Source organism: Pleurodeles waltl, chromosome 7, assembly GCF_031143425.1.
Source record: "Pleurodeles waltl isolate 20211129_DDA chromosome 7, aPleWal1.hap1.20221129, whole genome shotgun sequence".
Lineage (NCBI taxonomy): Eukaryota > Metazoa > Chordata > Amphibia > Caudata > Salamandridae > Pleurodeles > Pleurodeles waltl.
The window spans coordinates 1,197,022,454-1,197,046,631 of record NC_090446.1 but is presented as its reverse complement, the minus strand read 5'-3'; the positions used below and the strand labels follow the sequence as shown (position 1 = coordinate 1,197,046,631).

Genomic DNA, 24,178 nt, shown 5'->3' with positions numbered 1-24,178 from the left:
ATCCTGGCACTGCTCCAGGATTGGTCTACGCAGCGTGCTCTGCCGCTCAGACACTGCATGGGAGTCTGTGCAGTTTCTCCAACCCGGCCAAACTGACTTGCACATTTAGTGCACTCACTCCACTCCCCCTCATCCCTCCCATGGCCCAGCCCCGCTCCTCCCTTCACATGCTGACTGAGCCAGAAGCGGAAAAATAAAACTATATTAGACTATTGTTTTATTTTTCAGCTGCTGGCTCTTAGTCAGGGGGATGATGCTCCTTCGCCATTGCTGGCTACATGTTGATTGTGTCTGTGCTGGCCACCTTGCCCAACAAGGAGAGGCATAGGTCACAGCCTACGTCACCTATATATGGAAATTCTATGAGTATTAATTGGTGCTTTCTAGTCACTCCATGAATTTACTTCAGGGCCATCAATACTTCATTGGCTTGGCTGATGTTTCAGGTTTTGCATGAAGGGTCGGTTTAGGCAACTTAATTTTGAACAAATGTTTAGGAGGGATATACTTATGTAAAGGAAAATAATCCGTGAATGATGTAGTTCGGTCTACACAGGGACATTGTAAAGATCAGGGACCTAAAAAGTCTAAGACAATTCAGCTAAAACAACAGAGAACCATAGTTAAGAACTTAAAAGTGAGAAACTCCTACGCCTGATCCAAAACTGTAAAATACCAACAATTTTTTAAAGGACCCAGCCACAGCAGTGGATTCCAAAGATGGCAGGAACATTAGGCTATCCTAATGTGCTGCTTTGTCCTAATCTGTCTGTTGATCAGATTGACCTCTAGAATTTCAGAAATATTGGGGCCATCTTCAGATCTTTTTGATTTGGATGCTTTAACCCATCCCCAGCTGCCAGACTTATACCAATTTGCCATCAAATCTTTAACGATTCATGTACTATTGTCTTGATTCCTTGTGTATAGTATAGTTCATTCAACCTGTATTATATCTCTGAAATATTTCCAAATGATTAGAAAACAAACCGGTAGAAGTGTGTCATGGTCTTTCACATTAAGATGTAGCCAAACCAGGCAATGCATCAAAACCTAATGCCACCTTGAAGCAGGTGTTCACAACGGTAAATGCTTTGATTTCTCAAAAAAACATCCATTGCGTGTGTTCTGAAATGCACAGTACAGAGCCAGGCCAGTCCTCTGAAATGCGTCTATGCACTGGAATTTGTTTTCCAAAGCAGATCCTGTGCTAGACTGTGCACACTCACCACTGTGCAAGACAGCCTAACTGGACCCAGAGCACAGCAGCAGAAGGCCAATGGCTCCGATATGATAGACATGATTCTATGCTGTTTCCTGCTGTATTGCATGAAATATTACTAACTTTGCCCCGCCGTATGCTACTTATGATGCCATCTGCTGTTTTTGAGACAAAACCCCCTAGTTTTAAAATAGCACCCCGCAATAAGGACCCATTCGCCACTGAGCACGTTTCAAAACAAACATCAGTGGCAACAAGTCTCAGGGCATATGTATCTCAGCGTCATTAGGTCAGACATTCAAGTCTACAATGTCCAAAATCTTTGAGAAGTGAATTGCGAGTGGGGAAAAATGCATCAGCAAAATATTCAAAGAAATGAACATTAAATCCTGGCTAGCATATGGCTAACATATGGCCATGAGAGTGAACACTTACAAAGTCTTTCCTTCTTCAACACATTACGAGCTTTGTGAAAGATGCAAACTTTAAGCTGTGAGAAAAAGAATCTGCAAAATAGGTTTGTGTACAATCTCTGCAATGACTGAACATTAGAGGAAAAATTGAGATATGGCAGCAAACCCAGAAAGTTACACGTTTAGTACGGTGTTAAGTTTACTGACACATCTTCTGAAAAAAAAGAAAACAGGCATGGGAGGGGACCAAAGAAGTCTTTATTGAAAACTGCAAAACTACTGTTCCACCAATTTTCGTCCTAGAATACATATACACATGAAAATAAAATATTTCACAGTAACAGCTGACAATGGGAACTAACTTTCATCATTTAACAAAAGGTTTCCGAGAATGCTCTGTGGGTCAAAATCATTTGACTAATAGCTCCCTTATTCCATTCAGTAAGAACGTCACTAATGACTGATGTTTAGCAAATACTAAGGCCTGCCCACAACAGAAAGAAAAAAGCTTCCTTCAAAGGATGGGGTTAACAAAATGGCAGGAGGGTATTGTGGCAGAGGCACATGTTGAAGTGGAAAAGGTTAAACAGGCATAGAAGGCTGAAATGACTGACCCAATCTAATACCAGTGATCTTCAGGATCTATGTAGTATGAGATGTGAGATTTCCAATTCTCCTAATGAGTGGGTGAGTGCATATTTTGTGCAGGGTTGTGTGCCCTGTGCCAGTTCCCTACACAGGTGAGTAATGTCAAGCTTGCCTTGGGCACCCTTACTAAAAACAGAGTAGACTTGGACTCATTTCACATTTGCCACTTAATGGATCACTGAAAAGTAACAATGAATAATTGATTTGTTCCAGTTTTTGTGCAAGACACGAGTGGTGACATTTCCCAACCACAGCTACACTCAAACCACCTTTCTGGGCTACCCATGAATGACGATGGGCGGAAGGAAAAGCAAATAGGGATATTAACCACTGCAAATACTTCATGCAGAAACTGTGGCTACTGAAGAAACTGTCTGAGACCAGATCCCAGCTACACATTCGACTATATTCTTGACACATAAATCTATTTCCCTGTAACCAGATTCCCTTACATGCAACAACACAAACTACTGATAAGTTTTTATAAACCAGCAATCACATATAATAAAAATATGTCATGTATATAATTAACCCCGTCTCCGTCCCTCTTCCAAGAGCCATTACTCCTATGCAATATACATCAAAGACGTACCTCCCAGATCTCTTTTATCTGCTAGCTCTGGAGATACCTTAGCCAGGAAGACCAGTCTGTGAAGAAGTGATTTCTAAACCGCAATTGAAACAAAATAAGATTTCAGTTGGAGAACAAGATGTTATGCATTAAATTACAAACTGAAAAGAATACAATGGTTAGTCTTGGTGAGAAATGAATTATTCGGTCCAATTAGTTACTGGCCTGGTGCAGGGGCCTGCTCCCGATTCAGGAATGTTTGAAGCATGTAAGATCCAGCACCCCAATAAACGAGCTGTTAATGGTCTTAGATGTATTTACAGTTCCTGTCTGCACTTGATCTCTTGAAGTTGCTTTGGTGTTATCAGTGATGGCTATATTGTAAAACGTTTCTCTAAATTAGAGGAGCAGAAGGCTGGAGTAAGATTTCAGCAGTTTCAGATTTTGTTTGTGAATGAGCTCAATGGGATCCTTGGGCTGGTGATGTCCTGGGTGATAAAAAGGGGACAAGGATTTCTTGATCTGAACACGAAACTGATAATGATTCAATTCAGGTTGAAAAAAACGGAAATTGGTTCAATTCAGGTTGATTTTAGAATCTAGAACGGAATTAGGCTGTGCTCCAGATTCTGAACTAGTGAATTGTTGAACTCAAGACCTTGCAGGTCTCAGTGGAAGCAAACAAATGGGTCACCTATACACTCGGCCCATGTATTATAATTAACTATAGAGGCAAACAGGTCCGGTAGAGCTTTTATAAAGCTCTTATGTCCCCTATGTGTTCTACAAATGGCAGAAAAGGAAAAGTGTTGTACTTGGTGATACAATAAATCTACAGACCACTACTTCAAAACAGGAGTGGCAGGCAAGTTTAAAGGGCTTGAATATTAATTTTTGTGGCTATTAATTCCACACCTCTACCTCTATGTTTCTCTGAATTTGCCAATGTATAAAATAAACCCCAGTAGTGTTGAATTAAGGTCATTATTACAATACAACTTAATCCATGTTTCCATTACAGTCAATACTTTTAACTTTGAGTAGGTTAATACCTCATTTGTGTACATTACAATGGAGTGGGCATAAATACTGGAGGTATTCAAAAACTAAACACATTCTGAGACTGAACTATTCTTTCAAATATCCAGTATTTTTAAACTATTGTAAAGTTTGCTCTGAGGGGAGGCGAGTAACTTCATTCAACTGTTTGAAATGATGTGCATTGTAGCACAAATGGTGCTTCAACAAACATTCATTGAGTACATATAATGCAAATATGTCCAAAAGGAAGGAGGGGGATGCGACCTACACAACCCAAAGCTCAGACAGGACGTATCTCATTCACGGTCAAATGTCCACACAATGTGATGGCCCTGCAAGTGCTTTTAAAATGAAGCATGGGCAACATGTGATCATTGCACAGCTTGGTCACAGCCTGGAACAAGGTGGTGTGATGTCCCATGCTTAATGAACAGCCAACTCTCACCCCCTTAAAATGTAATACTTCCCGGTCTGAGCAAGATTTATCAATGCTGTGCCCGACACAGAGTTCAGAAGCAGGTAGTGTTATGTCACACACTTAACAACCTGTGAACACACAACTGCTTACAAAAAGTGATGCTGTCAGACTGCTGAGGAATTCAGATCAGAGCAAAATCGGACAAATACATAGTGCCTCGGTCCAATTTAAAATAACGCAGTGTTATGTCAAATACTTAAACCTCCTTCAAATATTGCGATGGGCTCCCAAAGAGCTACTGAAATCAAGTGCAATTATACATTTTAGTCACTTGTAAGTAAAAATCATGAAGAGATGAGGTAAGTTACTTTTATTGATTAATATGAAGAGCTATTGATATGAAGTGTCTCCAGTCTCACCACATAGGGTAGATCTGACAGACCATGAACATTCTTAATAAACACCCAAGGAATGTTCTAACGATGAGGTAAGGGGGGGGGGGGGGTCAGTGAGAGAAGGTAATGGCAGTATCAGAGGTAAGTACCACATTAAAACCACAATATATCTCCCTCCCTGAAGCAAAAAAAAAAGGAATTTTACAATTCACCTCATAAATATCTGGAAATAAGATAAAAAAATGAATCATAACATCTGCAAAAACAGATCAAAACAATGAATCCCGACAAGACTTTCATAATCTGTTAGCCATTTGGGAGAATGTGTAGTCCTCTGGTTTTATCGCTGTTCCATTGTTTTTATGTTGTTTCAATGATTGGTGTTTTACATATTGAAGTCACCTACAACATCTTCTGGACAATGGGCTATCCTGTCCATACTCCGCATTTTGCCGTCTTCTAAGACTACTACATTTTGGGTGTTGTCAGGGATCACAGCTGTAACCCCCCCAGCTTGACCCTTGCAAACCCTGGCACTGCCTCTGCAATTCCTGACCTCAGAAGTCACAAAATCAGTGCCAAGAACACAGTGGCAGCTGGTCCTCATGGACGTTGCTTCGGGCTCCACTTCCTTGCTTTCAATCAGTTTTTTTATTACAGTAATAGTGAAAAATATATTATTCACTATTACTGTAAAAAAATGGAGTACAATTAGCTGGAATATGCACCTCCTTGGTAGCTGAGGTAAGTAAAAAACAAGTTTAAATGTATGTTGTGTGTGTGGTTATAGGTGAGTGTATTTATGTGAGAGAGAGAGTGTGTGAATGAGTGAATGTGTGTGTATGTGTAAGCTTGTGTGTGTGTGTGAGTGAAAGTAAAGACAGAAAGTTGTGTGATGTCACTTCCGCTACTCCTGGCATTTTGGAAAATTGACGTCCATGCCTTCAAGGTTGAGAATATTTGTTAAATTTGTTTTTATTCACAGAGGGCTTTTTTACTACCACTCATTGTCCCACCCTCCATTTTTGTTCTTTAGTCCCCCATTTGTTGTCATATCAAGACTTGTAATTTTGTTGGAGATCACATATAGATTCTGTGATAGCTTTCATGTCCACCCATAGAGGTTGACCTCCATTGAGCCAGCTAAGAGTAAGTTTGGAACTAGGCTTCCTCCCATTGACAGCTGTGAATGGTGATACTCTTGTAATGGAATTAGAAGATGTATAGTATGCCCATGTCGTCTCTTAGTGCTTTTTGTAAGGGGGTGTCAGTAGTGTGAGCACATTGGATGGTTTCCTTGATCATGTTATTTGTTCTTTCTACTAACCCATTGGCCTTTGCAGAGTATAAGGGTGTCCTTATGTGATTGATGGCTAAATTCTTCAGAAAAGTTTTGATTTCTTCTGATGCAAATTGTAACAGATTGTCTGTTATTATGGTATTGGGGATGGTGAGAATGTGTCAGTCAAGAATTCTAAGAATGATTTAATGCTTGTGTTATTTACAAATTTAGAGCTGTGCCAATGCGAGTGGTAATCAATCAACACAAAGATGAATTTTTGATTCAAGCCTGGAATATGAACAGGACCCAATCTTAATTGGTGCCATGGTTTGGATGAACATGTCACCAGAGCATGTCACTTTAGTTTTATCAATTTTCCCACGAGCATAACAATCTCTTATCTTCCACCTTTCAATCAATTTTGACAAACCAGTAATCTACCCTGATCATGGTTTTGTGAGATTCCTTCCAAGATGTCCTTCATGGGCAATATTTACAATGCATTCTCTGAGGTTTTCTGGAGGTATGATTCCAAACCTTTTGGAATATATGCTCCTTGGATGGATAATTCATTTCTAACATTCCAATAAGGCTGTAATTGTGCTGGTAAAGTTTTTCATTTCTCCGGCCACCTTTGTATGATTTTCTCTTTGACCGATAACAGAGTGGCATCCTTATTAGAGTTATCGTCCCATTCCATTTCTAGTAAGGCAGGGACAGTATTGGCTAGAATCATTTCATCTGGCAAGGAATTTACCCCGGTACATATTCTGACATGAAATTATAGCCCTGTAATCCTAAAATCCACTTGGCTATGCGTGGGGTGGTGTTTCCATGCTTTTGGTAGCTAGTACTGGTATTAAAGGTTTGTGATCTGTTCTTAATTTAAATGGTAGACTCCACAGGTAATATTTAAAGTGATGTATGCCCCAGAATCATGTTAACGCTTCCTTCTCTATACTGGACTAATTAATTTCAGGGCCCTTGAGTTGTCTGGAAGTGAACGTAGCAATAGTCTCTGACCCATTTACTACTTCGGATAGCGTAGCTTCAAGTCCCCTATTGCTAGCATCAGTGGTTAAAATGGTTCTGTAGTTAACATAACAATTGCCTCTGTTTGAGGCATTCGCATCGCAATAACTTCTTTAATTTTCTGAAAGGCCATGGTATGCCTATGCTTCCATTCAAATGAGGAACCTTTCATTGGGAGGGTGTGTAAACGCTGTACAGTGTCTCAGAAGTTTTTTTTGTTGTTGTTTTTTTTCTTTACAAATTTAGACATATACTCAGCAAGTCCTAAGAATTACTTTAGTTCATCTTTGCGGGAAGGCATGGGGGCACATTTTACTGTATTAACCAAGCTGATTTGGGGTTTAATGCCATCACTAGATATAGTGTGACCTAAATAGTCACAACAGTTACTCCAATTTTGCATTTTTCTCTTTTACTTGTTAAGCCTGCCATTTGGAGTTATTTTAGGACCATTCTGAGATTATCACAGTGTTGCTTCTGTTAGGAACCGTAAATTAATATGTCATTTTGGAAACAGAGTGTGCCTTTGCATTCTTTTGAGATCTGTTGCATTACCCTTTGGAGCACAGCTGTCACCAAAGATAACCAAAGGGGCATTCTGCAGTAGTAGTATGCTGTAAATGGTGTGATACATGATTTTAGAGGTCTGGAGTCTTTGTGGAGTGCTACTTGATGGTAAGCTGCTAAAAGATCCAGCACTCAAAAAACTTAGCATTTTGTATTAAATTAACATCTCATTTATTCTGGGCAGGGGATGTCTGTCTACCCATATATTGGCATTAAGGTCACAAAGGTCTACACATAACCTGATATTGTTGGAATTATTTTTGCTAGCAATGACTATGTGGGAAGCCATTCCGAACTTTCATTTTTTTCCAATTACACCTTGAGTTTCCAATTTATTGAATTCTTACTTTGGAGGTTCTTTCATAAGCAATGGAATGGGTCTAGCATTGTGAGCTACAGGGATGGCATTATCTTTAAGTTTGATTTTGTGCAAAAAATCAATAAGGAACCCTAGATTTTCAGCAAAGACCTCTGGAAATTCTTCACATATCTCATCCCCAATAACAGATCTATCTATCAAGAGTACTTGTTCTTCATTATTAGAGTCGAGTTTTATGACCAACTCCTTTTGATGTTTCTATCCCAATAAATTAGAACCTTGTTTTGAAATATATACTTTTTCAACAGTGTTCCTGCCCTGGAATGATATCCTAATTTTTACCATTTACTTGAAAAACTATTCTGTTCTCAGATTTGCATCATCATCTAAAGGTTTTACCAAATCAACATCTTTACCCCCCAGAATCTTTACATACTTTAGTGAAGTGTTCCATTTTGTTATATTTTTTGCATAAAAAAGATATTGCAGGGCATTTGGGATTATTCGCTAAGTGGTTAGTGTTGCTACATCTGTAACACTTTAACTTTTCCAATTTACTACCACTTTTGATGAACTTCTGTTCTTGGATGTTCTTTACTTTATCAATTACATCTGTTTGTACAAAAGTTAGGATCTAAAGCAAGTAGTTTCTCTTGTACTATTGGGTTGTTCATACATCTTACTAATTGCTCATGTATGAGGGAATCTGTAAGCTGACCAAATTCACATGTGGCTGATAAACCACAGAGTACTGCAATCTAATAATCAATTTTCACATTCTTGCCCTAGATTCTACAGAAAAATGTATGCCTTTCCAGGACCACATTTATCTTTTCTTTAAAATATTTCTCTAACCTAGTTAATGTGGATTGGTAAACATTTAGTCCTTCTCCCTGTCCTCCTCCTTCAGCTGTGGCGTGCTCCAGGAGATCTTCATAAATGTTCCTAGCCTGTATATTTATATTAAGCAATAATACATGCTGCTTTCCTGTTGTAATGAATGTGTCCCCTCCTATTGATATAAGATAGGACTCAAAGATTCTTATCCATCTTTCCAATGGTATATCTGGTTCACCTACTTCATTAAGGAAGGGTGGGGGTTGATTCATATTCAGTAATTCTTGCACACAAAGTAATATGGAAGGCTAATATGAGTAAAGAGGATGAATATACACTAGCAGATAGAGACTATGGCCCTCATTCGGACCTCCGCCGCCCGCCAAAGTCCCGCCGTCAGGTTACCATTCCGCGGTCGAAAGACCGCGGCGGTAATTCTGACTTTCCCGCTGGGCTGGCGGGCGGCCGCCTTCAGGCCGCCCGCCAGCCCAGCGGGAAAGAGGCTTCCACGATGAAGCCGGCTCGGAATCGAGCCGGCGGAGTGGAAGCTGTGCGACGGGTGCAGTTGCACCCGTCGCGTATTTCACTGTCTGCACAGCAGACAGTGAAATACATTTAGGGGCCCTCTTACGGGGGCCCCTGCAGTGCCCATGCCAGCGGCATGGGCACTGCAGGGGCCCCCAGGGGCCCCGCGACCCCCCCCTACCGCCATCCGGTTCCCGGCGGGAGAACCGCCGGGAACTGGATGGCGGTAGGGGGGGTCGGAATCCCCTCGGCGGCGCAGCTAGCTGCGCCGCCTTGGAGGATTCCAATGGGCGGCGGTACACTGGTAGGAGACCGCCAGTGTTGCCGGTCCGACCGCGGCTTTACAGCCGCGGTCGGAATGCCCATTGGAGCACCGCCGGCCTGTCGGCGGTGCTCCCGCGGTCCTCCAACCCGGCGGTCATGGACCGCCAGGGTTGGAATGACCACCTATGTATGTAGTAGAAGTTTCCTTTATATTGTACACTTAGAAGCAGAGCCTGCAAGTCCTATATTTATGACTGTTGTACTGCGTAGTGTCCTCTTTTTATGGAGAAATTTGAAGGTCACATGTGCAGTACATTTATAATGAGGGTGGACAAACAGGAAGTGTGGCAAAAGGAAGAAACATCCATAATCAACTTCTCTTTGTATGAAAGATATTAAAGGCAAACTGACTTCCTTCTAAGAAGAGGCAGGCACTCAAAAAATAGCATGGTGCTAAACAGATTGCCTCTCTGAAGGATCATCTGGATTGTTTTATTTCTCCTAGAATTCAGCTATAAAGCTGAGGCCGAAACAACCACCTCGACGGGTGTCAGAACGGCGAGGGTAATCACAGGTAGCTAATCCAAAGATTCTCAGAATATACCAATGCAGTGAGCTGTGTCAGACAACACACTGCAGGAGAGTCACAACTGGCAACCAGCATGGTGACATCCCAAGGTGTTGTGATAGGAGTGCTGGCACTGCTGGGGAGTGAATCATAATAGGAACATCAAGCAGCCTTGAGTGCAAATCCCTTGGAGGCCCACTCATAAGTGCGGTCACTGCCAGGAAGCACCATACAGCAAGAAAGTAAAGTGGCTCCCCGCAGAGAGGCAACCAAGGATACGCTTTCACACTCAACAGCTAACACAGCCGTAAACTGTCCAGATCAGGCTGTGCTATAAGCTGCACATGCCCTGCCTGCAATATGTAAAACGGCCAAGGGCAAGGAGACGGTAGGAACATGCTAGACAGCCAGCTAAGTTCACAACAGTGCTCGGCAAAGTCAGAAAAGCCTCCAGAAAGTGGACAACAGTGCCTATAAATTAAATCTCTTGAAGTAGGTGGCGAAAGCGCAGTCTGCAACAAGGCTCACCTGGATGAACAAACGTTCATCGGTAAGCTTACCCTTGATCCTAGACAGATGGGTCAGCTAATGACAAGCCAAACAGCTGTAAGGACTGTCGGCTGAAAGCAGGAATCACCCTTAAAGGACTTGTGGAAGATGTCATACCACCTGGAACTTGCAAGAGGAGGAGGCAGAGGTCCAACTGGAACTTGTTGTGCCATCCTTGTTGCCAATATGTTAAGTAAAAATCAAGAAGAGATGAGGTAAATTACTTTTATTGATTACATTGGAGAGCTATTGAAGTTAAGTGTCTCCAGTCTCACCACACAGGGCAGATATGACCATGAACATTCTAAATGAACTCCCAAGGAATGTTTCAACAATGAGGTATGGGCAGGGGGATCAGTGAGAGAAGGTAAGGGCAGTATCAAAGGTAAGTACCACAATAAAACTACAATAATAATTTTCCTCTCTGAAGCACAATCCACTTTGTTAATGACATGCGAGCACTGTTCATCCTCCGAGGCCAAGCAATGTGGTGCTCCTACAAAGAGCTACTACTATCAAGTGTGATTAAATGAGAGCAATTTGGACTGGCACATATCCAGAAGTAGGTGACATTATGCTATGCACATAAGAACCTAAAACACTCTTCCTCTTTAGCAAAGTTCAACACGGGTTTAGTGGAATCAAGTCTAAAGACATTATGATTACTGTTGAATAGGATATGTGGCAAAGTATTTCTCCAGAGATAGTTTGGGGGAAGTGCTGTTATTACAGAGTATGTCTACAGTCCTGAATGTTTCACCTAGCAATCCTTAGTTTCAGGTATGTTACTCTAATTAGTTTAAGTGGAAGCATAACAAGGCTATACACCCAAAATGCATTAGACTAATACAAAGGACTAGGACTTGAAACCATGTGCATAAAGCCCCTGAGGGAGGTACTTATCCTATTCAGAACTTGTGTTATGTACAACATCAGAGACTGACATCATAGGCTGATATGGGTAGCTACCTCAATGTATACGATGGTTCCAGTATTTTTAAGCCATGTATAAGTTGTGAAGAGATGTGATTTGTTAGCTAATTTGTTACATCAACATTTGAGAATTGTTATGAAAATGTACAGTTTCATCTTAACACACAGCCAGGGTTGAGAGTGTTGCTTCAGGGCAGGTGAGTTTTTTTGCCTTCAGAAGGTTGATACAGGCTCCAGGTTTCCTTTGAGGCTTTCAGGAACTATAACATTTATGGCGTGAGAGGAGGCTACAACGTGAGACATCCCATGGACCCTAGCATATGAGTAGGACTGGAGCTGAAAAGGCAAGATTTTTACAGGACATTTTGTTAGCATACTACGCCCTTTAATGGCATTTCTGAACTAGGCCCACGAGAAGGTGCTTGAAGTTGATAATACCCAAATCTTCATAGACTGATAAATCTCTTAGCTGATGGAACCAGAATCTTAAGGATGGATGGATGATATAGGGATGTGTGGCAAACAACTCCTCAAAAGAACAGACCACAAATGGACTGGACCACAAGTGGATTGTCAGAACATTTTAAGTTCTGCATTATTAAGGAAGGCATTTTCAAAGAACAAACCACTGTTAAAAAGTGATAAAACCAAAGGAGTAAGCCATTTATAAGGGAGTGATTCCCTGTGGGGAAGGTCTGTCAGAGGCATATATGAACATAACAAGCCTTTTCATGTGTAATGTGCAGGGTAAAGGTTGGGGACAGATTCTGATCGGAAGACTCTGTCTATGTTATCATAGGGAAGGTCAGGGAGCCTTGCTTACATATTACTTTTCAAGCCATTTCTCGTGCTCTCAAATCTACAGCAAACATCTTATCACCACTCAAGGAAGGCTAAGAAATAAAAGGGTAACGGACAGGGGTTGATACTCTGCCCCCTTGACTGATGAAAACCTCTGCAGAGCCAATCCATTTTACTCAATGTGATGGCTTTGTATTGGGTTGGTTGGCAGACAGCAATTACTGGGTCATACCAATGATGGGTATAGTCTTCCAACAGGAGTGTCATAGGACCTTTTCCAAATGTAGCTACACTGAGAGGTCAAGGCTTGTTTAAAGTGGTGGTAATAGGTTTGGGGATCAGACTAATCAGATGCAATTAACAATAGCCATATTGAGCTAAGACATTGATATAAGGTATGTCTTTAGAAATATATAGGAACTGGATGGCCGTAAGACGATGCAACGATGCACTGTGAAACAAACTAGATAATTGTAGCACTTTGTGAGTCTGCCAACTGAACCTACATGCTTTTACAGCACTTGCATGTAAGGTACTACAATTCAAATGCCATGGGTGTCTTTGGAAAATCGTATCCTAAGAGGACGATTTGTGAGTTCATGCCTACCTTCTGCGGCCTTTGGGACCCCATACTTTTGCTATGGCTTGGTTTACACTCATCAATGAATGTTCTAAACTGTCAGCGGTCACGTCTCCAGTATGTAAAGCTATGTCTAGACTTTTACTTCGTTTCTCAGAAGACCGGGAAAAGTTAGAAAAAAACTGAGCCCACTTTGGTAGGGTAAAAAAAAAAACAAACACAACTAAATAATATTGAAACACTCACAAACACCACAGAAAATTCCACAGCTCCCCAATTCCTCACCCTCCACACATGCACATAGAAAACATATGGTGTCATGGTGCTGATGAAGTTGCTTTCAAGGGTAAAAGTTACCACGCCCAACGTGCTCTGAAGGCACAGATGGTTGAATTTGATATTTTCAGTTGATGCATGTTTTCACCAGACATGTGGCATCCCACTAGATCAGTAGGTTCTTACTAGCAAGTGGGGAAGTGGAATGTAGTGTTAGGGATCAGGTGTCTCATTAAAGGCATGGACTGAAGGAAAATAACACCATTGCCCCCTTGGGCTGGTACATGGATGCTATGGGCTCCTACAATGTTATGGATTGTAAAGGGCAGTACAAAATGATGCAGCCCCAGTGCCACCCGAGATGACCTGTTGGTGCTGCTTTGGACCTTGCCCCATACTTAACTGAGATTGGTCCCATAAGTCGCTCTGAAAAGCCAGATGCAGTACATGTTTTTCCCCCATAGGATAACATTGGGTACCTGAGGTTGAAAGGCACCTCAGTACCTAGCTGCCACAGCCTTGGACCTTGCCCCATACTTACCTTAAGTCCAGGAGATTGGTCCTGTAAGTCACTGTACTATACATGTATGCAGTATGTGTTTTTCCTGCATTGGATAACATTGCCCATTGTTAAAAATGCACTGTGTCAACTTTTGAAATTTCGACTCTTGACCTTGAAAGTATTTTTCATGCAAAACATACTTACCTGTTTGTATTGCTTCTAGTGCCTAAATATACATAATACTTGTTATTTTTGTAAATTGGTGTGGATCTCCTTATTGAGTCGTTTGTCTCATTTATCGACTGTGTGTGCATTTGGTGATGTCTAACACTCCTCTCTGACAGGCCTAAGGCTGCTCGACCACACTACCTCCTAAAAGGCACATTGGGGTTACTAGAGCAAGCCCCTGTGTACTAGTAAGGGAACCCCTGGACTCTTTGCACAATATATCTCATTTTGAGGTATCCTATTGTGGTAAATAATTTAAAATACCTCTGAATTTTCCTTGTAAGTTAAATAAATAATAAAAAAAAAGGAAAGAGACGGGGTCCGAGACGTAGAGAATAATCGGGATTTATTCAATAACTCGAGTTAAGGGAGAGCTCCTTCACCAAGCGGGTTAGGGAGTAGTCTGTCTCACTTCGCGCAGCATAGAGCTTTTATATATTTTTCTACTACATGCAAACAAATGGCAGAGGTTCAATCATTTATCACTAGTTAGGTATAAAAACATTTGTATGCCTCAGGGGAGAGGAGTGGGAAATTGCTTACAAACAAAAATGTGCAAACAGCTGAAGCGTATAATAGTGTGTAGTAAATGGCAGGTATGACCTTGTTCCAATTACAGGTTATTCCGTGGAAATTAGTTTTTCTCAAAATTGGCTTAACCGCAGGTATGTGGCCGGTCTGGTATTCAGCCTTAGGCATATTGCACGATGTAGCTGCTTTCAAGCTGCATCTTTTTCTGCCTGTTTCCTCTGCGACGGGGTGTTTAAAACACTCACAAAATGGATGCCATATTCAATATGGTTGTCCTGATGTCAAATGAACAGTGGTTGCACGAAGGGTGAGAAACTATTTTTCCACATTCCCTCCTTGCACCAGAGTGCAACCATTGTCCTCTATCTCGATGGCCATAAGATCATCAATATGATCTTGGAGCATAATCTTAACATTTTCTTTTTTCTGGATGTGTGGTTTAGGAATGCACATGGTAGCACACAATCCACAGAGTGGCGGGCCGCACTGGATGCACAGGCAGCATCCCATTAATGTAAACAATGCTATGCCAATAGCAGAAATCAATTTCCAGCCCCATGTGGAGACTAGTCCCCAAAACCATCCTGACCAGGTCCAGTTGCCAGGATCCTGGTGTAAGCTGGACGCAATTTTGTGCAATCTAGAAATAGCCTCATAGACAGAGGGGGCATTATCAGGTATGAAAACACAGCAGCTCGACCCGATAATTTTACACGCTCCACCCTTCTCTGCTAGTATGACATCAAGAACAAGACGATTTTGAAGCGCTACCATTCTGATAGCGGATTGTTCCTGTGTCAAATTTCCCAGAGCGGCTATAGTCTGATTTACAACTGCTTCTACTGTTCGAGTAAGCCTACGGATAAGCTTACTATTCTGAATCGGTCCAATAAAGAAGAAGAAACCTCTATTGAAGTCTGTATACTGTTCCAGGGTAGTCTCTGTTTGGTCTATCTCCGAAGTATCTATAGATCTCTTATGCCTTTCATTAGGGAGTAGGCGATCCTTATGATACATCGGAGGGGCAAGGAAAACGGGAGGCAATAGGAAAGATATATAGCATCTTCCTCCCCATCTGAGGGGAAGACGTATATAGGCTATCTCTCCACAGACAAAATATGTATGTCTAGACGCTGGAAACGTTGATTGGCCTTTATCCTCGAAACTCACAGTAACATTACATTCACTGTGTCCTACCTGGATTATACCAGTCTTCTGGACACACAGCTGTCCTTTCATTTCGGAAACAGATATGGAGGTTGGTCCGCCTTTCTTTTTAGGCTTGGTATTTACTAATTTGGAAGACCAATACTCCTGTTTATACTCTTCACTTTCGAATATAGTCCCCTTAGCCTGTGGTATTCCATTATCGTCGGGATAACAGACTTGATTAAGGACGGTATTCAGATCTCCCCATGGCCACCCATTCTTACATATCCGAGCATCTCCTTCAGGGCATGCGGAATTGGAGGTATTGTACGCTGTTATTAAGGCAAACCAAGCCTCACAGGTACCATTATATGAAAATGGAAAAGGTACCAGTGGCATCCCTCCGTCATTCTGATGAGGGGGAATCTGTCCGCATATCCAGCAATCGGTAGTATTGGCAACCTGGTGAGTATAGTGCAACATCCGTACAAAGGAGTTATTTTGCATAGCTAATCTGTGGGCCCGTTCATGAGGTGTAAGATCATAATAGGTATGTTCTTGTGTACTGTTGGGTGAGAATATAGGGAGTTGACTAGATGGAAAAATTAAATGTAAAACCCAACCTAAACACATTGCTGCTGCCAGAAACAACATTAACACCATTATACAAAAATTTCTTTCCGCACACATTTTCTTTCTATATTTGTCTCTCAACATCTTCTGCTTCACTGTCTCCGTCGTCATTTTTGTCAGGTATACTTCTCAGAGCCCCTGCCGTTTCACCAACAAGTAGAGCTTGTTTGGACTTAATTGACCTGGGCTTGAGTAGATGACCTGAGTTTAGATCTATAAGTCTGGTGGAGACTTTCTTCTGTGGGTAATGTCAATTGTTCTGCGTTCTGTTGTGTATTAAGTGGCGATGTCTGTCTGCTTTTTTCTTTGGGAAAATGTTTCTTACAGTGACTGGCATGGAGCCATCCCTTACGACCTTCGACTTTTACAGCTGTCCTGGTAACCAGTAGAATGAGCTTCGGTTCCTTCCATCGAGGCTCAAGAGGTGTTGTTCGATCAAAATTACGAATATAAACCCAATCGCCTGGTTTGATCTGGTGCTCTTTGGGCTCAGTATTATCAGGAAATGCGGCTACAACCTGTGAACGACAAGATTGAAGTGCAGACGTCAAGGCAGCCAGGTAATCAGTCAGTACAGGTATTTCAATATCTGTTATAGACTTAGCTCGAGGTATCCCCCATATGTTAGGTGGTCTTCCAAAAACGATCTCGTATGGAGCTAATCCTATCCTGGAATGGGGAACCATTCTCATATAGAACAGTGCTACAGGTAAAGCAGTTATCCAATCAATTTTCTTATCTGCACATATTTTTGACAATTTGTTTTTTAAAATCTGGTTATGTCGCTCAACCAGGCCTGCTGCCTGTGGATGACGCACACAGTGAAATTTCCACTGGTATCCCAACAGGAGCGATATCTTTTTTATTAATTCAGACGAGAATGGTTGACCATTATCAGAATATATAACTCGGGGCAGACCGAACCTAGGGAAATACTCCTTAATCAATTGTTTAGCTGTAGTGCTGGCAGTATAGTCAGGTACAGGATAAGCTTCGGTCCATCGTGTTAATGCACATACTACTACGAGTACATACTTCTGTCCTCTGCACCTTTCCATTTGTATATAGTCCATCTGTATAACTTCAAAAGGGTGTTCAGGAGGATGAAATCCTCCTGCCCCTACTGTTGTGCCTTTTCCAATATTATACTGACAACATATCATACATGTTTGGACTCTTTGTTTGGCTGCTGCCCTAAGATGTTTATTGTCCCATATATGTTGTATTGCGTCTAGCATTGCTTTTTCCCCAAGGTGGGCTGGTCCATGTATTGTATCTATAATAATCTGCACCATGGCATCGCGGAGATACCAGACTGCTTTATGTGATGTCATCCATCCTTGATCAGTTAGTATCCCTCCTTCCTCTTTCCATTTTTCTTTTTCCTCATTTGTGGCGTGACTCTGTATGTCTTGGATGTCCATAGTTATATCTCGTGTGACCTGCATATGCATAAATTCGGGACCGTGATGCAGCGTACTCTCTACGTCTTTCTGTGTCATGTCTTGAGCTGTTTGATCTGCTAATGCATTTCCTAATATAACATGATCTGTCCCCTTTGTGTGTGCTTTGCATTTTATTATAGTTATTTGTTCTGGTAGATGTATATCATCTAACAATTGTGTTCTCAAATCTGCATGTTGTATTTTTGATCCATGCGATGTCATGAATCCTCTTTCTCTCCATAATGTTCCGAAATTGTGTACTACTCCGAAAGCGTACTGTGAATCAGTATAAGTATTTATTTTTTTTCCTTTACCCAATCGACAGGCCCTGCTCAATGCTATCAACTCAGCCGCTTGTGCTGAGAGAATGGGCATCTGTTTGCTTTCTAAAATTTGAGTATTTGTGGTAACAGCATAGGCGGCCCTTATCTCCCCCTTTTCTGTTCTTTTACAGGAACCATCCACGTAAATATTTTCTTCTGCATCTGGTAATGGAGTGTCTTTTAAATCTGTTTGTGGTTTTGTCACTTGTTCAATCACTTCCATACAATCATGTACCTCATCTATGTTCATGGAATGGGTAAAAGTGTGGCAGGGTTCAGGGTATTGCATCTTAAGATCTGTATGTGAGGTTGAAAAAGTGTCAGTTCATACCCTGACAGTCTTGCTATTGTTAGATGTTGCGTCTGTGTTCTGTTAAGTAATAGTTCTACTGCATGGGGAACTCGTACTATCAAAGGGTGTCCCAATACTATAGCATCGCTTTGTCTAATAGCTTGAGCTGTTGCTGCTACTGCCTTCAGGCATGCGGGAAGAGCTTGTGCTACAGGATCTAAGGTGGATGAAAAATATCCACATGGTCTTTGTTTTCCAGCTTGCTCTTGTGTCAGGACCGATAGAGCGGTCCCATTCTTTTCAGTGACGAATAGTGTAAAATCTTTATGATAATCAGGGGTGGCCAACACCGGGGCCTGACACATCGCCTCTTTCAATGTTTTGAAAGCGAGCGTGTGTTCCTCTGTCCAGGAAAGCTGGGGTGACGTGCTGGCTTCTAATGTTGTCAATTTTACAAGTGGTTTTGATATTAGTGCAAATTGGGGTATCCATTGTCTGCAGTAGGATGTTAGTCCTATGAATTCGCGTACCTGTCTCTGTGTTTTTGGCTGTGGTATATTTTGTATCAATTGTATTCTCTCCTTTGTTAGCTGTCTTCCCTCCTTTGACAGCAAGTGCCCTAAGTAGGTCACTTGCTGTTGACAGAATTGCAATTTCTTTGGCGACACTTTGTGGCCATTTTCAGCCAAGAATGTTAATACCAATAATGAAGCTTCGACACATGACTGCTCAGATCTGGCCGTAATGAGTATATCATCGACATACTGTAGAAGAGCTGTTTGATCAGGCATTTGTATGGTGTCTAGCTGTCTTTTTAGTGCTTGGCTATAGATGCTCGGGCTGTCAGTAAATCCTTGAGGAGCTCGGGTAAACCGGAAACTCCTTCCGGATAATGAGAACCCAAACAAATATTGACTGTCTTCATGTATTGGTACACTGAAAAACGCATTTTTGAGATCGATAACGGTAAAATGTGTGGCTTCACAATCAATTGTTGTTAAAAGGGTAGATATGTCTGGTACGACAGGATGTTGTGCCACAACACATTTATTTAATTCCCGTAAGTCTACCACAAGTCTATAGTTGGTATTTTCTCCTTGTTGTACTCTCTTTGCCACAGGTAATACGGGTGAATTCACGGTATTTGATGGTACTTCGATCACCACCCCACTAGTGATGAGGTCCTCTATAATGGAAGTAAGGGCTTTCTCAGCTTGTGGAGGCATTTTATATTGACGGAGTCGTGGTAGTATGGCTCCCTCCTTTAAAATGATCTTGTGTGGCGTGATGACCATCCGCCCGACCGATGTGGGACTGGTGGCTCACAACTCGGCTGGGAGGTGGGCCAATCGAGGATCTAAATCTCTGACTGTATAATGGCCCTTGAAGTCTCGAAGGAACAGACGCACATCCTGGGGGGAGCACACTATTATGGCTCCTAATTCTTTCAATTGTTTTATTCCTAATAGATTCTCGGGGCAAGCATCAGTCAAGAGAAGATCTGTCGTAGTGGTAAGGGGGCCAATTTGTAAGGGTAGTGGCTCTGATGTATTACTTGTAATGGGTTGACCTGAGAAACCCAGTGAAATATTTTTATTCTCAGAGAGTGGAGCTTGCGGGAGCTCGTTATGATCTATCGTTGTCTTACTTGCCCCTGTATCCAATAGGAATTTCTTGTCTTGTCCCAGGAGGTGAACGTCTACATATGGACCAGTTTGGTCCACAGGTATAGGGATAAGGGGCAATTTATCCTCAACCCCCCCTGGGCAGCCTCATAAAAAACTGGGGAAATCGGCATATCCAGTATTTTCATCAGATATGTACATTTGCGTTGTGTTTGGTATTCCCTAATTCTGTTCTTGGGGCGTTCCTTCTTGAGGTCTGTACTGATCTCGAGGAACATGTATTCTGGGTGCAGTTTTCCCAGTGGCCACATTATGTTTTAGAACTGGGCACGTAACGTTCCCTTGTAAATCTTTAACATAATGTCCTGGTTTTTTACAATAGTTACAAACCCCTTTAGAATTATTACCCTTTCTTTGTACCTGAGGTTGTGGCCCTGATTTGGGCATCACTGTTTGTGCCACCAGTGCTCTTAACTTAGTCTCCTTTACCCTAACCTATTCGCTTTCTTCTTCCCCCCTTATCCTGTTTTGGTGATATTGTAATATTCGTAGGACTTGGGAGGGACTTTGTGCTTGCCAGGAGCACTCTACCTTCTGAACTCTTTCCCTTAACTTCGGGAGGCTGTTTTCCACCAATTTGGATACAAAAAGATGTGCATATGAATCACTTTCTAATTTAAGACCACTATTGGCAGTGAAACATTTCTCTAATCTCGTATAATAATCCCCTATATCTTCACCTGGCTTTTGTTTACAGGCGGAGATAGCATCCCAATCCTCTTTCGTTGTGGTAAGAAGTTGGGGCAACACTTTAAGAATGAGGGTCGGTGCTAATTTCACATCATCTGGTATGTCGGCTCCAGCTGCCCTGGCGTTGTCATTTGTCTCTAAGGCGGCCCAATTCAAATTAGCGTTATCCACTAACCAGTCTTGTCCCCTTAATTTCTCATATATACCTGGGGGCAGCAAATTTTTTAGTATAATTGTTAGATCTGTTAAGGTATATATTCCCATAGTAAGGACGTCTGTGAGTTCCTTAAAAAACCCAACAGGATCCTTAGAATGCGGTGGTACCATTTCTTTCATTTTCATTATTTCTAATTTAGTAAGAGGTGTATACACAAAAACTTTCTGCAATTCATTTGCGGCGTTTACTCTAGGATGGACCTCTCTGAGAGGGTATTGTCGATACATTTCTTTCTCCCTATAATCAGTATTGCGGGCCCGAAGGAGTGTCCTAGCCACTTCATCATGATATTCCTGTCGTGCATCTAAAAATATGTTAAGGAAGTGTGCAGGATCTTGCAAAAAGGCCAAGGAGGTACATTTGGATAACACGTTTTCAAGGGCCGATTGATGGGGTCTGAAAACTCTATTCAGTGTCATCAAGTGTTGTGTCATGTACAGACTTGCTAACCTACGCTGGGTGAGGGGTAAACTAGAGTATAACTGGGCTATAATGTCCGAATTATAAATCTTTGGTTGTGAAGTCCATAGGGTAGCAGTACGGACCAGTTCTTGTTCCTCGGCTGTAAATGGCGGTTCTTGTTCAAAGAACCAGTCTAGAGCTTCCTCAGTTTCCTCATATAATTCTTCGCTACTGGGAGGTTCTGGGAACACGAGTAGGGGAGCAAAGCTATCCCCTAGGGGTGGTACGCATCGTACAGGGTGCTGTTTACTGATTTTCCTCTCGGGAGTTACTGTTCCTTCTTTAAATTTATGTCTATGTTCCCTCATGAGATCTAATAATTTGTTTAATTTGGAATCCACTCCTTCTCCCTTATCCACCCTTCCTCTTCCTCCGCCACCTCTTCCATTAAATCTTCTAATTTCGCCGGATTTCTTAATCTCTTAAATTGGAAGTATCGAGCAAATAGATATAACATGAAGGTATATATATACACATTTGTTGTTTTCTGTTTCTTCCTTTCAAGACATCTTGGTAGGGAGTAGAGTCGCCCCCTCTTAACATGAATTCTAGCATACCATTGATATTATTTTGTACAGCGGGGATCTTTTCTATTTTTTTCCAAATGGCAACTAGTCTTTTTCCCTCGTCCCCTAAGGCGGGGTATATCGTGGATAAGGGATCGTGTGGGCACTGTCCTTCTGGTTCTCCCCCTCCCGCTTCGTCCTTCTTATCCTCTTCTGCTATAGAGAGGAATCTCGCGGCTTCGGAGAGATCCTCGACAGTTTCAGGAGAAACCAATGGTGATAGATTATGTACGGGTAAGAGTGGTTGTGTATTGGTAAAATATGGGGGTGGCACATCTAATAAGTCTATAAGCGCCGAATCATCAGGGGGCATAGGTGCACTGGGAAGGAGAGGATTCTTTTTTGATTTGTCGGGGCAGGAATTTTCACAACTTGGCAGTACGGGGTATAAACCTGTAACATTTCCTTGACTTTCTCTTATCATCCGCTCGAGAACTACCTCTTTTCCTTTCTCTTATAGTTCCTCCTGTCTATTTTTTCCTGACATTCTCTGGGCTTTCTCAGCTTTTCCTTGAGCTTTCTCTTGCCTCAGTTGGGCTTCTTTCCTCCACCATTCTATGGCCTCTAACTGGCCCTGTCTTGCTTTTCTCCTGAACAACTGTTCCTCTACTTTGAGGACATTTTCTATATCAAAAGTCCCCGTACTTGGCCATTTGAATCGTTCCACTAATTGACTAGTATATTCTACCCATAGGTCCAAGAATACAATGGCGGGCATACCATGTTTGTTATACATGAACCTAGCTGGAGTGTCCTTGGGTGGGAGTGCAATCGCCCTCTCTAACAATTTTTTCTCTTTTGCCCGATACTTGAATTTAGTAAATAATGACATTCTTAATGTATATCTGTACCGTTTCTGTTTAAACAGAAAACGTCTTGATACTTTTCAGCAGTACTCACCGAGAAGCAAACTCTTTATTCTTCGATCGAATCCAGACGCTGCGCGTTTTGAGGGGTCTCGGATGTCTCGGACTCCTCTTCTCCTCGTTGTCGCACTCGGGTATGGACTTTCCGCATCTCTCACCGCCTCATGTGTATGCCGGGCGCTGGTCCCCCCCGGGTCTCCGAGGGAGTTCGGCGGGAAATCCCCACCGGGTGCACCTAAAGTCCGTCGCGAGAGAGAGTAGGGGAAAAACCCGCGACCGGCAAAACCGGCGCGTGTAGAGAAGGGAAAGTCCCTGTTCGGGCGCCAAAATGTGGTAAATAATTTAAAATACCTCTGAATTTTCCTTGTAAGTTAAATAAATAATAAAAAAAGGAAAGAGACGGGGTCCGAGACGTAGAGAATAATCGGGATTTATTCAATAACTCAAGTTAAGGGAGAGCTCCTTCACCAAGCGGGTTAGGGAGTAGTCTGTCTCACTTCGCGCAGCATAGAGCTTTTATATATTTTTCTACTACATGCAAACAAATGGCAGAGGTTCAATCATTTTCCACTAGTTAGGTATAAAAACATTTGTATGCCTCAGGGGAGAGGAGTGGGAAATTGCTTACAAACAAAAATGTGCAAACAGCTGAAGCGTATAATAGTGTGTAGTAAATGGCAGGTATGACCTTGTTCCAATTGCAGGTTATTCCGTGGAAATTAGTTTTTCTCAAAATTGGCTTAACCGCAGGTATGTGGCCGGTCTGGTATTCGGCCTTAGGCATATTGCACGATGTAGCTGCTTTCAAGCTGCATCTTTTTCTGCCTATTTACTCTGCGACGGGGTGTTTAAAACGCTCACAAAATGGATGCCATATTCAATATGGTTGTCCTGATGTCAAATGAACAGTGGTTGCACGAAGGGTGAGAAACTATTTTTCCACACTATAAAGAGCCAGCTTCCTACAATTGCTGTTTAGGGTCTACCTATCCCTTTATTTAAGATTTCCATACAACAACTATCACCAAAGTGAAGGAAACACAAATAGATTCACCGCAAAGGAGTTTTAATTGTACTTTAACATTTTTTTCTGTAGCACCTTTAAATAAGCAAACAATAGCATGCCAGGTGAATGTACCACTTTCTCCTCAAGGGATCTTACAGGGCACCTATCATTCTTGTCTAAAATGTATTAACACACTCCTTTTTGATTAGTGTTGTATGAGGTAGCCACACTCATCCCACACAGTCTTTGGGTAAGTGGATAAGAAGTTCAACCACTGGTCTAACATCATCAACTTTTAGAATCTGACTTGTGAAAAGATACCAATGACAGCCCTAAGCACAT

General features: G+C 41.9%; 1 protein-coding gene and 1 long non-coding RNA gene across 2 annotated transcripts in view; both read right to left on the bottom strand.

The window, feature by feature from the left end:
- LOC138246093 (testis-expressed protein 47-like) overlaps positions 1–24,178 on the bottom strand; it is a 117,509-nt gene that overhangs the window by 76,747 nt on the left and 16,584 nt on the right. The window contains exon 3 of the mRNA XM_069200326.1: positions 2,876–2,948. Coding sequence (XP_069056427.1) covers positions 2,876–2,948 — 73 coding nt within the window. The remainder of the gene's footprint in view (positions 1–2,875; positions 2,949–24,178) is intronic.
- LOC138246094 (uncharacterized) lies at positions 14,301–23,001 on the bottom strand. Its single transcript, XR_011194221.1, has 2 exons — positions 22,865–23,001; positions 14,301–16,802 (listed from the first exon to the last, which is right to left on the bottom strand). It is a non-coding gene; the product is annotated as an uncharacterized lncRNA (long non-coding RNA).